At 39.1% G+C, this 12,722-nt stretch overlaps 1 protein-coding gene across 1 annotated transcript in view; it reads left to right on the top strand.

Moving 5' to 3' along the window:
- The window catches only part of LOC145988686 (glutamate receptor ionotropic, kainate 2-like), a 202,025-nt gene that overhangs the window by 147,409 nt on the left and 41,894 nt on the right, over positions 1-12,722 (top strand). The window contains exons 4-7 of the mRNA XM_083123764.1: positions 224-408; positions 3,669-3,826; positions 9,236-9,377; positions 11,191-11,331. Coding sequence (XP_082979890.1) covers positions 224-408; positions 3,669-3,826; positions 9,236-9,377; positions 11,191-11,331 — 626 coding nt within the window. The remainder of the gene's footprint in view (positions 1-223; positions 409-3,668; positions 3,827-9,235; positions 9,378-11,190; positions 11,332-12,722) is intronic.

Genomic DNA, 12,722 nt, shown 5'->3' with positions numbered 1-12,722 from the left:
TAACCCCTTTCCCATGGAGGTCGGCAAAGCACATAATGATTGTGGAGGTTTTTGCACATAGTTATTGCAACAAAAGTAGAGTATGCCTTAATGGATATTTGTTTCTTAATGTGCCTAATTTTCACTATTTGGGAAAACCGTTTGAATGGAGAGAAACTTAATGCTTTTTAGTTACGATCATTACTATACTTACTATACATTTTTTTCAACGGCATTTTTGTAGTTTGTGATATGATGACGACTGGTATGGCTGCAATTTTTGGGCCTCCTTCAGGAGAAGTTTCAGAACATGTACAATCTATTTGTGATACTATGGAGATTCCACATCTTGAAATGAGATGGCATCTCGGACAAAGGCGAGAGAGCTGTTTAGTAAATCTTTACCCTCATCCAACAGCCTTAGCAAAGGTATGCAATGTGTGAGAACCTGTTTCATTAGAGCACATATTCTTACTTGCTTTCAGTGTCATCTTGTGCATCATATTTTATAAGTGAAAGAGGATAGAACTATAGAAAAATCTATTGTTAAACTTGTAAAGAAAAACACAGCTAAATCAATTGTTTGATAATCTGAACTATAAAGGAAAAAAATAACAGTTGTGTAACATAGTAATGTCATTTATCCAGTAAAGAAACAAGCATAATATTATATATGTTGTGAACACTTAACATCTTATCAGATTTCGTTCAGGTAATAGTGAATGTGCCCTCATGTCGTGGTGCAAGGCATACAGGATAGTTTCTGATCTAAACTAAAAATTGGAGATAAATAAGAAATAAAAAAACATGTGTTATTAATATTCAAAATGAGAGAGAAGCATCCGTTCAGCTAAAATAAATTCTTTGCTACAGTAAAGCAATGTTAAATAAATTAACACAAAAAATACTAAGTTTGCTTCCATAACAATGTTTTTTTATTTGTTATTGGAATTTCTTTAGCGGAATATCTTGTCAATGTAATAATTCACCTCATAGTGATATAAAGAGTGATCCCTCTCTCTCTCTTTACACACACACATTACCCCCTACCACGCCAACCTTTTCAAGATCAGACTTGACCAAGAGTTCCTGGACACCCAACCCCCCATGGACGTCTGCAGGATTTTATCCAAGGAGGATCAAGCAAGGTAATTTTTTTTCCACGGGGGACAAAGGAGGCATAATTTTTCCCATAATAGTGATGCAGTCTCATAAAACACTGCTTAAGTCTGAAATTATCATGTTCCTTCAGCACGCTTATAATTATTACTGTGACTGAAATGAAATTATGTGTGAAATATATACTTTTTAGGTGGACATTTATTATCAGAGGGGGGTATGCCCCTCTCTCTTCCAGACATCTATGCCAACACCTGAAACCACTCCTCTGGATCAGATTCATGGATGGTATCTTCATGCTTTTGGTGCATGTAGCTCAACTGCCAGAAGCCCAGGATCAACAATCCACCCAAACCTCTGATTTCACCATTGCCACCTACACCAATCAGCCACATTAAGCAACCTTAACCAACAGCCACAAGTCCAAACACATCCTTTTCGAAATGCTGGAATAGATCTTGCACTTTATTTATGCATGATACCATAGCCCCCAGACTCAACCTAGCTGCTCAGTGACCATCCCTCAAATTCTAGCCACATATTTAAGACATTCTGCATCCCACCCACCATCCAGTAAAAGTCTTAATACTGATCAAAGCAGCTTTTTGACTAACACCTGTTGTCCTTTTCCATCATCTGGCTATATTGCAGAACATTGCCTTCTTTTCTTCTGCAGTGAACATACAGCCAGACTGCAAAAGGTTGGATCTTTGTGCGATAAGTGTTTACAGTTTCCTTCCATTTTTATTTATCCACCCTTCAGACTCCTTTCCTTTAATCTTCCATGTACACACACACACACACATATACATACAAACATAGCACAAAATACAGGGTGGTGCATATTATATCTACCAACTTCAAATGACAACGTACAGATGGCGAATGCTTGTATTAGGCTGTCAATAAATAACGAAGCAGAGGATATTACACCAAAACTATGGTAGTTAGAAATGGGTGGACAGGCCTGAAATCGAGGTGCGTGTGTGACGAAACTGATTTGCACGCGGTTTCCTGCTACATGGCATTACGTGTCTGGCAAGGTATGTACAAAGGTTCCTAACCGAGCAGCAGCCGTGTCCAGTCATTCAGTGTTTGGAAGCATGCAGATTCCCCTCCACCAAAAAAGTTCAAGACCCTCCACACTAGTGCCGGCAAGGTCATGCTTTCGTTCTTCTTCGATTGCAAGGGACTGCTCCTCATCGACTACCTGGAGCATGGAGCTATGGTCAATACTCAGTGGTATTGTGAAACGTTAATGAAGCTCAGGAAGCAATCAAATCAAAATGTCCCGGTCACCTTTCTCGTGGTGTCTTCCTATTGCACGACAACGCTAAACCGCACACTGCCAACGCAACAAAGGAATGTCTGAAAAAATTCAAGTGGAAGTCCTAAGCCACCCCTTCCCCCTATAGGGGAAGTCCCCGTGCGACTTCCACATCTTTGGTGAGCTCAAAAAAACACTGCAGGGACAACGGTTTCAATCGGACGATGACATCAAGGAGTATGTACACAATTGGTTCCAACAGCAACCAAAGGAGTTCTACGAGCATGCTACTTTGCGACTGGTGTCACAATGAGATAAATGCCTAAACAGTGGCGGACAATACTTCTGAGGTTTGTTACATAAGTACTGTGAACAATCCTCTGCCTCATTATTTATTGACTGAGCCTCATAGTAACTTCATATCGTTATGAAATATAAATATACACATAGGCACTTAATAATATGGACCATACATTTATTGTTGCACCTAGAAAATAACGTCCTCTTAATGTCCTCCTCCTGCTTGGATGCACTGTTTGAAGCGATGCGGGAAGGCTTTCATGACGCACATCTCAACGTGTCCTCTGGAATAGCTTATATTTCACGGTGACTAATGGTTCACAACATTACCCATGACTCTCCATTGTCTAACCCACCACAGAATGCTGTGTTCCGCTGCAGTGCCCGGTGCTTGTTTGGATCACCTGCCAACGCTCCATAGTATACTAATTGCCTGACTACCAAATCTCCACAGATGTAGGTATGCCACACATGCAATCTGGCAGAGTTGCCAACTCAAATTGGTAGATACATATGCTCCATCTTGTATGTGCTGGGATCACATAATATGATAGGGAATTTTGAAGTTTGTTAAACCTATTAATATCTTAGTTTAACACAGTATCAGGAAAAATTAGCTTACAGCAACGTAAACTTGATTTTGTATTTTTCTTATTTAGCACTGATTTTTGCAGATTTTGACTAATCCTCATGAATGATGACATAAAATTTATTAAAGGACACTCTGAAAGAAACAATCGTGCCCATGACAGGACTTGAGCCTGGGACCATTCATGATGGGAACATAAGTCCAGCATTCAACTAACTCGGCCATGAGGGCGACAATAAATACTGAATCTGTTTTAGTTGATTAATTAAATAAAAATAAAAAATCCAGTTATTACAAGCAACTTATTGTATTGAAACTAGTAAGATTTTAGCTAATTGTCATCTAATTTTTAAGAAAAGTTTGTAAGTTTTTGCACTGCAATGTATATACAGTTGTTTCTTTGTTTTGATTTAGGCTTTTGTGGACATAGTTACAGCATGGGGGTGGAAGTCATTCACTATAATTTATGAAAATAGTGATAGCTTAATTCGCATGAATGAGCTGCTAAAGCTGGAAGGTCCCAATAAAGTGGAGGTCACTTTACGTCAACTGGATTCTGGTGATGATTATAGGTAAATGTACATGCAATTTACATACTACTTTTATTATAGTGGAACCCCAAGCAAAAAAACCTGCACAGACCCAAGACTCCTGTGCACTGTACTGCTCAGCAAAGATAAGAGAATCTCTCTGGCGCTGCTGTCCTGTGAGCAACTTGGTTTGTTCGAGGGTGGGGTCGGGTGGGAGGTGGGGGTAGCAAGGCCTGCTCGATTTCTGACACCCTTTCAATGTTGCCAAACTTACATGGACGAAAGGTCATTGAGTTCGAGTGCTTCTGTTGTGTATGTTGTTTGTACCGAAATGAAGGGCAAAACCGTAAATAGTGAGAGCTGAGTCGGAGAACTATTGGTAATTTTTATACGATTGAACATGAAGTGCCAACAGTAAAAAAAAGTGCTTTCTAAATGAAAGAAAGAAATTAATTTTCGGGGTAGTCGTGAAACTCTTCTCAACATTATTTGCAATGACTTAGGACTTCGTTTCTGAAAGTGCAAAAACGTGAGAAGTGCTTTGGTGGAAAGGAATGACATCGTGTCCAATCGAACAAGTTTTCTGAGGGCATTGAGGCGAAATAGAATAGTGACGTGAAAAGGCCAGTTATATACTTAAATGAAACATGGATCCATGAGAACTACACGGTGAAAAAGTGTTGGCAGGGTGAAGGCTTTATCAAATACCAGTGCTGGAAGAAGGGTGATCATCCTTCATTCCGGGAGTGAAAACGGTTTCGTACCAAACTGTCTACTTATGTTCAAACCTAAACAGAAAACCGGAGATTGTCATGGGGAAATGAATGCTGAAAATTTTGAACGATTGTTTGAATGTCAATTGTTACCGAATATTCCCTCCAACAGCATTATTGTCATGGACAATGCACCTTACCATTCTATGCAAGTCAACAAATATCCCACAATAGACAGCACTAAAGCTGCAATGCAGGACTGGTTGAAAGACAATTCAATTGAATTTTCAGATAACCTTCGAAAGGCTAAATTATATCAGCTAATCAAAACCAACAAAAAGCCCCCACAATATCGGGTCGACACTCTTGCAGCAGAAAACGGCCACACTGTACTTCGTCTTCCACCTTATCATTGCGATCTAAACTGTATTGAGTATGTTTGGGGTATCATAAAGGGTCGTATTGCATCACAAAAAGTGGATCGTAATTTGGGCAGAGTACTGGAAGTTGCAAGACAAGAATTTCAGAACTTTCCCAAGGAAGAATGGAAAAGGTCTTGCGAAAAAGTAAAGTGGGAAACAAGAGGAATATTGAGTACAGGACGGAATTATTGAAGTAGAAGTTGACAAGTTGGTAATCGAAGACTGCTCGGAGGATGAAAGCCACATGAGCGGTGAGGATTCGGATTCAGACGAGAGTGGAAGTGCCATTGAGGTTGACAAACGGTGCGATAATGAGAGTCAGGTGAATGTTAGTGACGAGTTGGATTTGGGTTGCACTCCACTGTAAATGGTAAGTTTACAAAACAAATCATTCTTTAATAATTCTTGAAGCTTTCCTGGCGGCGAATATTGAAGAGGTTTTCTCGGGCAATCAGCCAGTTGATTTCCGGGTAGACTTCCGAGCTTTCGAGAGCTAACGTCACTCACATCTTAAGGGATTCACTTCAATCCCTGAAGATGAGAGTTACGTTAGCTCTTGAAAACCTATCCAAAAAATCACCTGGCTGATTGCCCGAGAAAACCTCTTCAAATCATTATTTCTTTTTAAAATATAAGAAATGTGTATATTTGACGGGTTATTTATTTACATAATATTGTTTATGCGAACCTTGCCCCCCAAATTTATCTTATGTTATCGCCTCTGGCCTTGTCCTCCCAATCGCCGCCACTGTCTCTAAGGATATAATTATAATTAATAATTAAATTGTAGATAAAATTTGTTTCTTAGATGATAATATTTGCTATCGCATAGTAAGAATCACAACCATGACAATAAATTTTATTGTTATTAATTATTTAAATTGGGAATCGTCACGAACGCTATCCATACTTCTTCAACCACTGACCGCGCCACCCTGAACGTCGCGTTTTGCGGCAGGTCCGCCAGAATTCCATCTGTCAGAGAACAGCTGTGAGGCAACGTGGCAACAGCGTGCCATTTGAGAGCAGAGGACAGAGGAAAGGAAGGATTTCCCCCAGATTCTCGTCTGATGCCATTTACCAGGACAGAAACAAATGGGGGTGGATTTTAGTTCACATATTTTCTGGGGGTTTTCTCTTCTTTGCTGAGCAGTACTCCCACGTGGAGGGGAGGGGGAGAGTGGACCATGCTTCCTAATGAGCCGAGCTGAACGGAAGAAGAGAAAGCTGAGCGGGGACTTTTCGTCAAAGGTTTTTTTTTTCCTTGTGGTCGCTCTATAGTAACTACTTTAACCTATGCAATAATGAGTTTGAGTGTTTTCCCATGAGTTTTTCAATATAAATGACTTTAAGATGCATTCAAGGACAGTTTAAAATGAGGAGCAGAAAATAAAATCGAACATAGCTAAATTTGAACTTTCAATTATATTATTGGTATTATGTGTAATTGAATTATTACTCATTTTTCCTTATCTACAGATATTTTTCATACCCAAAGCCCCAATTGCATTACATGGTTCTGAACATTAAACCCATTCCTCATAAACCAAGCACTGCTTTTCTGATCCAACTAGCCCACAATCCCACAATCCCACATTATTCTCAAGGACTATCTTCACTTTGAAAGAAAAGCAAAACTGTGTGGATAAACACACTCTTGAATGTTTTAAGAGCAAACGTTCTCATGCATATTAAAAATTTGCTGTTTGTACTGTGGATATGTAATAGCAAAAATGTAATTATTGTTAATGTTATATGTTTAAAAGTCAATACAGGAAACGACTTTAGGGAGGAAGTAATGAAGGGTGTGTTTGATTTCGTGAGCTCTGGGTGGTATTGGGTTACTAAGGGTTGGTGTCTGGTTCATTTTTGGCGGTGTTGGATGAATGGGAAGCAATTCTGTTTATTAGTTTGCTTGCAATGTGTAGCTACAGTTGACCAAAGCTTGGTATAGGCATTGGTTGTGCTGGCTTGAGAGAAGTTGAGGCATTGTCCTCGAGGACCAGAGATCATGAGATGGCTTTCTTGGTACAGAAGAGATTGATACTGGAGAAATGGAGATATTGGGGTTGGTTGGTAGGTTTTATGTGGATGGAGGTTGCCAGCTGATCTGTAAGGTACACTCTACATCCAGGAAGGTGACTTGGCTGGTGGAAACGAACAAGGTGAATTTGAGGGTGCTGAACTGATTAAGTTGGTTCAGGAGGGTAGAGGGGGAAGGTTCTCCATGCATCCAAAGAGTGAAGATGCTATTCATGAATCTGAGCCAGAGGAGTGGTTTCAAGGGTTGGGAGTCTAGGTACTCTTATTCAAATCTGCCCACAAAAAGGTTAGCTAATGAGGGGGTATTCTGGTACCCATATCTGTGCAGCATATTTGAAGGAAGTTGTTGCTAGTGCATACAAGGTTATCTAATTGAATCAGAAAGTGGGTGCTCTTGACTGTGTGGTTTCGGTTTCATTGATTTTTGTTTATTTTACTTCGCTTTTATGCCACTTTTGGATAATCGCAAAGCTGAGTATGAGTGATGATATGATGGAATTGATGAAGGGACACTCTCAAAGAACACCCATGCCCAGGCCAGGATTAAAACCTGGTTTCGGTCTGCTATTGAAGTGATTCGATGGAGTAGAGGCAATAGGCATGAGCAATTTTGGTGTACATAGAGGTGACATCGTTGGTGGCAAGGATAGTGTTGGGTGGTAATGGTAGTAAGGTATTGATTGTGTGCAAGTGGTTGGTGTCTCGAAGGCAGAGCTCTCACAAGAGCACTATGGGTGTGCCTGGATTGTTTGTTTTATAGATATTAGGAAGTAAGTAGAAAATTTGGGTGGTCAGGAGTGAAGGTGGATGGTAGAGTGGATTAGACCTTCAAGAGGACCTCTGAGGATGACAGTCTCTGATCTTGTTCATATGTGGAGGATAGGTCAGCTGTGATGAATTTGTAGGTGGATGGGTTAGAATGCTGAAGAGAAGCTTTAGCCACATAAAGTTTACAATTGTGATGGACCCCCTGGTAGTTGTGAAGGGATGTGAGAGGTTCTTGTTGTTGAGCTGGGGCACATTGGAGCTACAAGATACGTTTGTTAGGAGAGGTCTGTCAATTGTGCTGATGTATCTGAAATGTAGAAAAGGTCTGAATGTCAAATAGCAACCAGAAACTGTTGGTTTTTGATCGATTGATTGAGTTGGTGTTTTAAGTCCACTTTATGCACAGTAAGGCTAATCAGGACTGGACCTACAATTTAAAGTGGGATCCGAACCACTATGTGCCTCCACCGGGAATCGAACCTTGGACCCCTTGATTACAAGGTGACGACACTACCAGTGCGCCATTGGGGAGGCCTCAGAAACTGTTCGTGGTGGCAGTAGGAGAAAAGATGAGACATTTGGAAAGAACTTCACTTTTGGCAGTGAAGAGATACTAAGAATGTTAGAGATGTCTTTAGGTGGGTTGTGGTTGTTGGCAGATTGGAAAGAACTGGTTTTGTCCGGGAACTAGTTCCCTACTGTGGGACAACTAGACAGGCAATGTTAGTGGGTGTGGGTCTGGAGGGTAGGCAGAAACAGCAGTGGCCATTATCTACAAACTACCCCACCCATCCAACAAATCCCTTTGAAAATACTGAGAAAGATCCTATCTATAGTCCTCAGAATCAACCTAGCTGCTCACTAACCATCCCTACCTCTAACCTCTCCTCTGATCCTAACCACATACTTCTGACATTTTCCATACCACCCTTCCACCATCCAGCAAAGAGTTAAAACACTGGTCAAGGTGCCTTTCCTTTTTCGATGTCTGAATGGACTAAAGTATGATGCCATCTTTTTTCTTCATTGAAAATACAACCAGGGCACAAAATTTAGAAAGTTTCATTTTGTGTGATGAGTGTTTACTGTTTCCATCCTTGTGGCTCCTTTCCTTTTTTTTCATGGCAACACATACAAATAAACAATTTGGAACCACACTTTTATGCTCCAGGAGTTTGCATTTTCCCATATTATATATTTTTCTTTATAGTCTCAAAATGTTATAAAATTTTCCAAGATTTTACATTTTCGTGCATTTTAAGTCTTATCCTTGTCCCCTGAAAAAATAAATTACATTCCGCAGTATATAAAATTCTTAATATGCCAACATAATTCAAATGAATGTAGACTACCGAGTATGAATTATATTTTTGATGTAATAACTTTTACATGATTGAAATGAGACTGTGTTAATCATCAACTGGACATTCTTATTTGATTGAGCTGATCATGAATATTTGATACAGTTGAAATAAAATATATAAATTTATATATTCTTCTTTCAGGCCTCTTCTAAGCAAGTGCAAGGAAAATGATGAAGTAAATTTTATTATGGACTGCTCGGCAGACAGGATATTTGATATTTTAATCCAGGCTCAACAAGTTGGCTTAATGGCATCTTACCACAACTACATCATTACATCATTTGTAAGTAACATTGCATATTTTCAAGATAGAAAACGTGTCTGTGAGTTTTAGGAACTGGCTTTATTGCTTGAGGTGACCAATCCATGCCAGTAGCATCACTACCATAAGGAGGTGGGAAGAGGTGGTTTTTGGTGGACACTAACATTTCACTTTTTTGGTCATTAAATTCAATTTTATTAGAACTACAGATTGTATAGTTCTTCTTAAAGGTTCACATAACCACTTTTTTTGCAGATGCAAAATACAGTAACATAATTTGGGCCGAGCCTATAAAGATACCAATGTATCGGTATACTGGCAGTAACGGTTGATTTTTTTTCTTCCGATGCCAAAGATTTCCAGTGGCTAGAATAGCGGGCAAACACAACAGCTTGTCTCAACATTTGTCTTTTTTAAAAGTTTGTTCACCCTTCCTTGTGACAGACTGGGAGACCAGCACAAGAAGTTCCATAGATTTTCCTAGAAACACTGGATCATAAAACCTCACCCTCCTGTGAAGCAGATGGCAAGATCAAAGGCATGGGTAAGTGAAATCTGAACCCAAATATGACCATGAAGGTGTGTAACTGCTTAGTTAATGCTGTGGAAATAAAGAAACCAGTCATTCATTGCCAATTCTTGTTTGTAAGCTCGGAATGGGGGTAAGATAGGTGGATGTTTTCAAACCACAAACCACACTAATGACAGGTCAGGTAGTTGCGAAGTTCTTGGAAAAGAGGCATGAAGTCGTCATTAAATTATCTTTGTTTTATCTACGTTCAAGCGGAAAGTGGATTCAGCAATTTCTTGTACCCTTCCCTTCTATGTAAGTCTTTCATAGTTACTTCTGGTATCAGCCAATCGAGGGTTATTTATTTCGACCGATATTAGATGAGACCATATGGCTTTGAATGACAGTACTAAGGAAGATTGAGTTTTCAAGTCCACTTTATGCTCAGATGGGCTAATCGGAACTGGGCCTACAGTTTAAAATGGGATTCGAAACCACTATATGCATCTAACAGAAATCAAACCCAGGATCGATTGATTATACAAGGTGAGGACGTTACCACCACGCCATCAGGGAGGCCCCTCTAAACATTTATTTACACCTCTACGTATAATAATGTACATAAAATATTAATCAGGAACTTTACTGTTCATGAACTGGATGTAACATAATTTTTTTGTTATTCAATAAATAATCAATTTATTTATTTTTGATATTAATTTTCTTGCCAGGACAGTTGTTTTTACATAAATTTTAGTGGTCTCAACTAAACGTAAGCTAGATAACGAATATGTGCTATTACATCTCTATTCTTAAGTGTCTTTTTACCTGAAAAAGAACAAAATAGGTATTAACATTGTCTTTCCTCAGTTTCTTAGTCTGTGGTTACATGCTACATTACTCCATACACATTGAAGTAATTAAGTACCAATTAATTAACTTACATATTATTACGAATAGAGCTACATATTAATATTTTAAATAAAAACTCTTTTATTATACGGTATATCTGAGACACTTGGCTCGTATCGGCTCCCCAAATTATATTTCTAGATATGTGCCTGGTGATGTGACAAGTTATTATGACTCGGAAATTAGCCTTTGTTATTTTGTACTGGTATTATATAAGTATCTGTATCGGCATCAGTAGGAATCGGTCAGGGTATTGGTATCGGCTCAGCTCTAAACATAATACAGTAATTTTTAGTGTTTTTATTTTTCCTGCGACGTTTCGTCCTGGTTTTCCATAACTGCATTATATTGCATCTCTGATTGTAGAGTAAGCAAGGAATAACATATATACTTAAATTTTCTTCTTTTCAGGACCTTCACACAGTTGATTTGGATTCCTTCAAATATAGTGGAACTAATATCACAGGATTGAGAATAGTTGATCCTGAAGATCTGTATGTCATAAAATCAGTCAATGGTTGGGGTGTTGATCTTACTCCAAATCATATCACTGTAAGTTTTTTTTTACACTTTATAAGACTTGTGTACCAAAATATAGGATCTGTAAAAGTATATATATATTTATTTATTTTAATAACTTACTAAAGTAACCTGTAAAATATATTTTAATAATAGTGATTTTTAGTAAATAATAATTTTAATGTGATTTGTGCTGTAAAATTCATAAGAAATAAATGCAAATAATAAAAACTATAGTAGTAAATACAAGGTGTATTCAATAAATAACCGGAAAAGTAGTATAAAAAATCTAAAATATGACCGTGATTGTTTGTTATTTTGTGAAGGGATCTGTAAGCTATTCATAGCTGGGTCTGGCATGCCTGCCTCGTGCATGGGACACTGGGAAACAGTTACACAAGATGGTGGCACCCTTACAGGAGTGCCCAAAGCTGGAGCAGCAAAGGGTCATGAGATTTTTGTTGAGTGAAGGCGTGAAACCAATAGAAATTCATTGCTGCATGACAGTTCAGTACGGTGATAACTGTATGACTCGATCACAAGTGTACGAGTGAGCTGAGAAGTACAAACTGGGCATAACCGGTGTTGAAGATTCTCTGCGTCCAGGTCCAGGAAAGGTCATGTTAACTTTGTTTTGGGACCACAAGGGGTCAATTCTTGAACATTACAAAACCATGGCGAAACCAGCCATTCTGCAGAGACAACGTGGTCTGGTGTCCGCTGGTGTGGTTTTGCTCTATGCCAATGGGACACCACACACTGCCAATTTCACATTATCTACCATTGAGGACCTAAAGTTTGAGTGCTTACCCCACCCTCCATATTCGCCTGATCTTGCACCTTCCTATTTCCACACCTTTGGCCCACTGAAAGATGCACTAAGTGGATTGAGGCTCCAGAATGACGACTAAGTCCAGTCAGCGGTGCATGAGTAATTACGCACACGTACAAAATATTTTTTTTCCCTGTGGAATCTGTGCCCGTATCAAGCGCTGGCATAGGTGCATTGAACTGGGGGGGGGGGGGGGTGGACTATGTTGGAACATAGTACTGTAATTCTTTTGGTGCTTGTAATAAATATTTGTTACAACATATTTCCTGTTATATATTGAATGAGCCTTGTACATTGAGTTAATAATTTTCGAAAATTGAAAATTGTTGATAATTTTCAATAATACGAGGTGTGTTCAATAAAAGACCGGATTGAGTGCACTACGCGCAAACTACTTGATGGAATCAAATGAACACAGTTGCGCCATCTAGCGGCATCTTTTATGAAGTACATTGCAACAAGGCCAGAGCGCAGTGCAAGCCGTTCGCATGCGCGAGCAACACGTGTCAGAGTCTGCAGCGGTCAGTGGGACATTTTGTGGCTGTGTGAAAAATGAAAGATTTGCAGGAGCAACATGCATGTGTTAAATTTT

Source organism: Lepisma saccharinum, chromosome 6 (genome assembly GCF_977018435.1).
Source record: "Lepisma saccharinum chromosome 6, izLepSacc3.1, whole genome shotgun sequence".
Classification (NCBI taxonomy): domain Eukaryota; kingdom Metazoa; phylum Arthropoda; class Insecta; order Zygentoma; family Lepismatidae; genus Lepisma; species Lepisma saccharinum.
The sequence above is the reverse complement of the archived record's forward strand: the minus strand, read 5'-3'. Positions and strand labels throughout refer to the sequence as shown.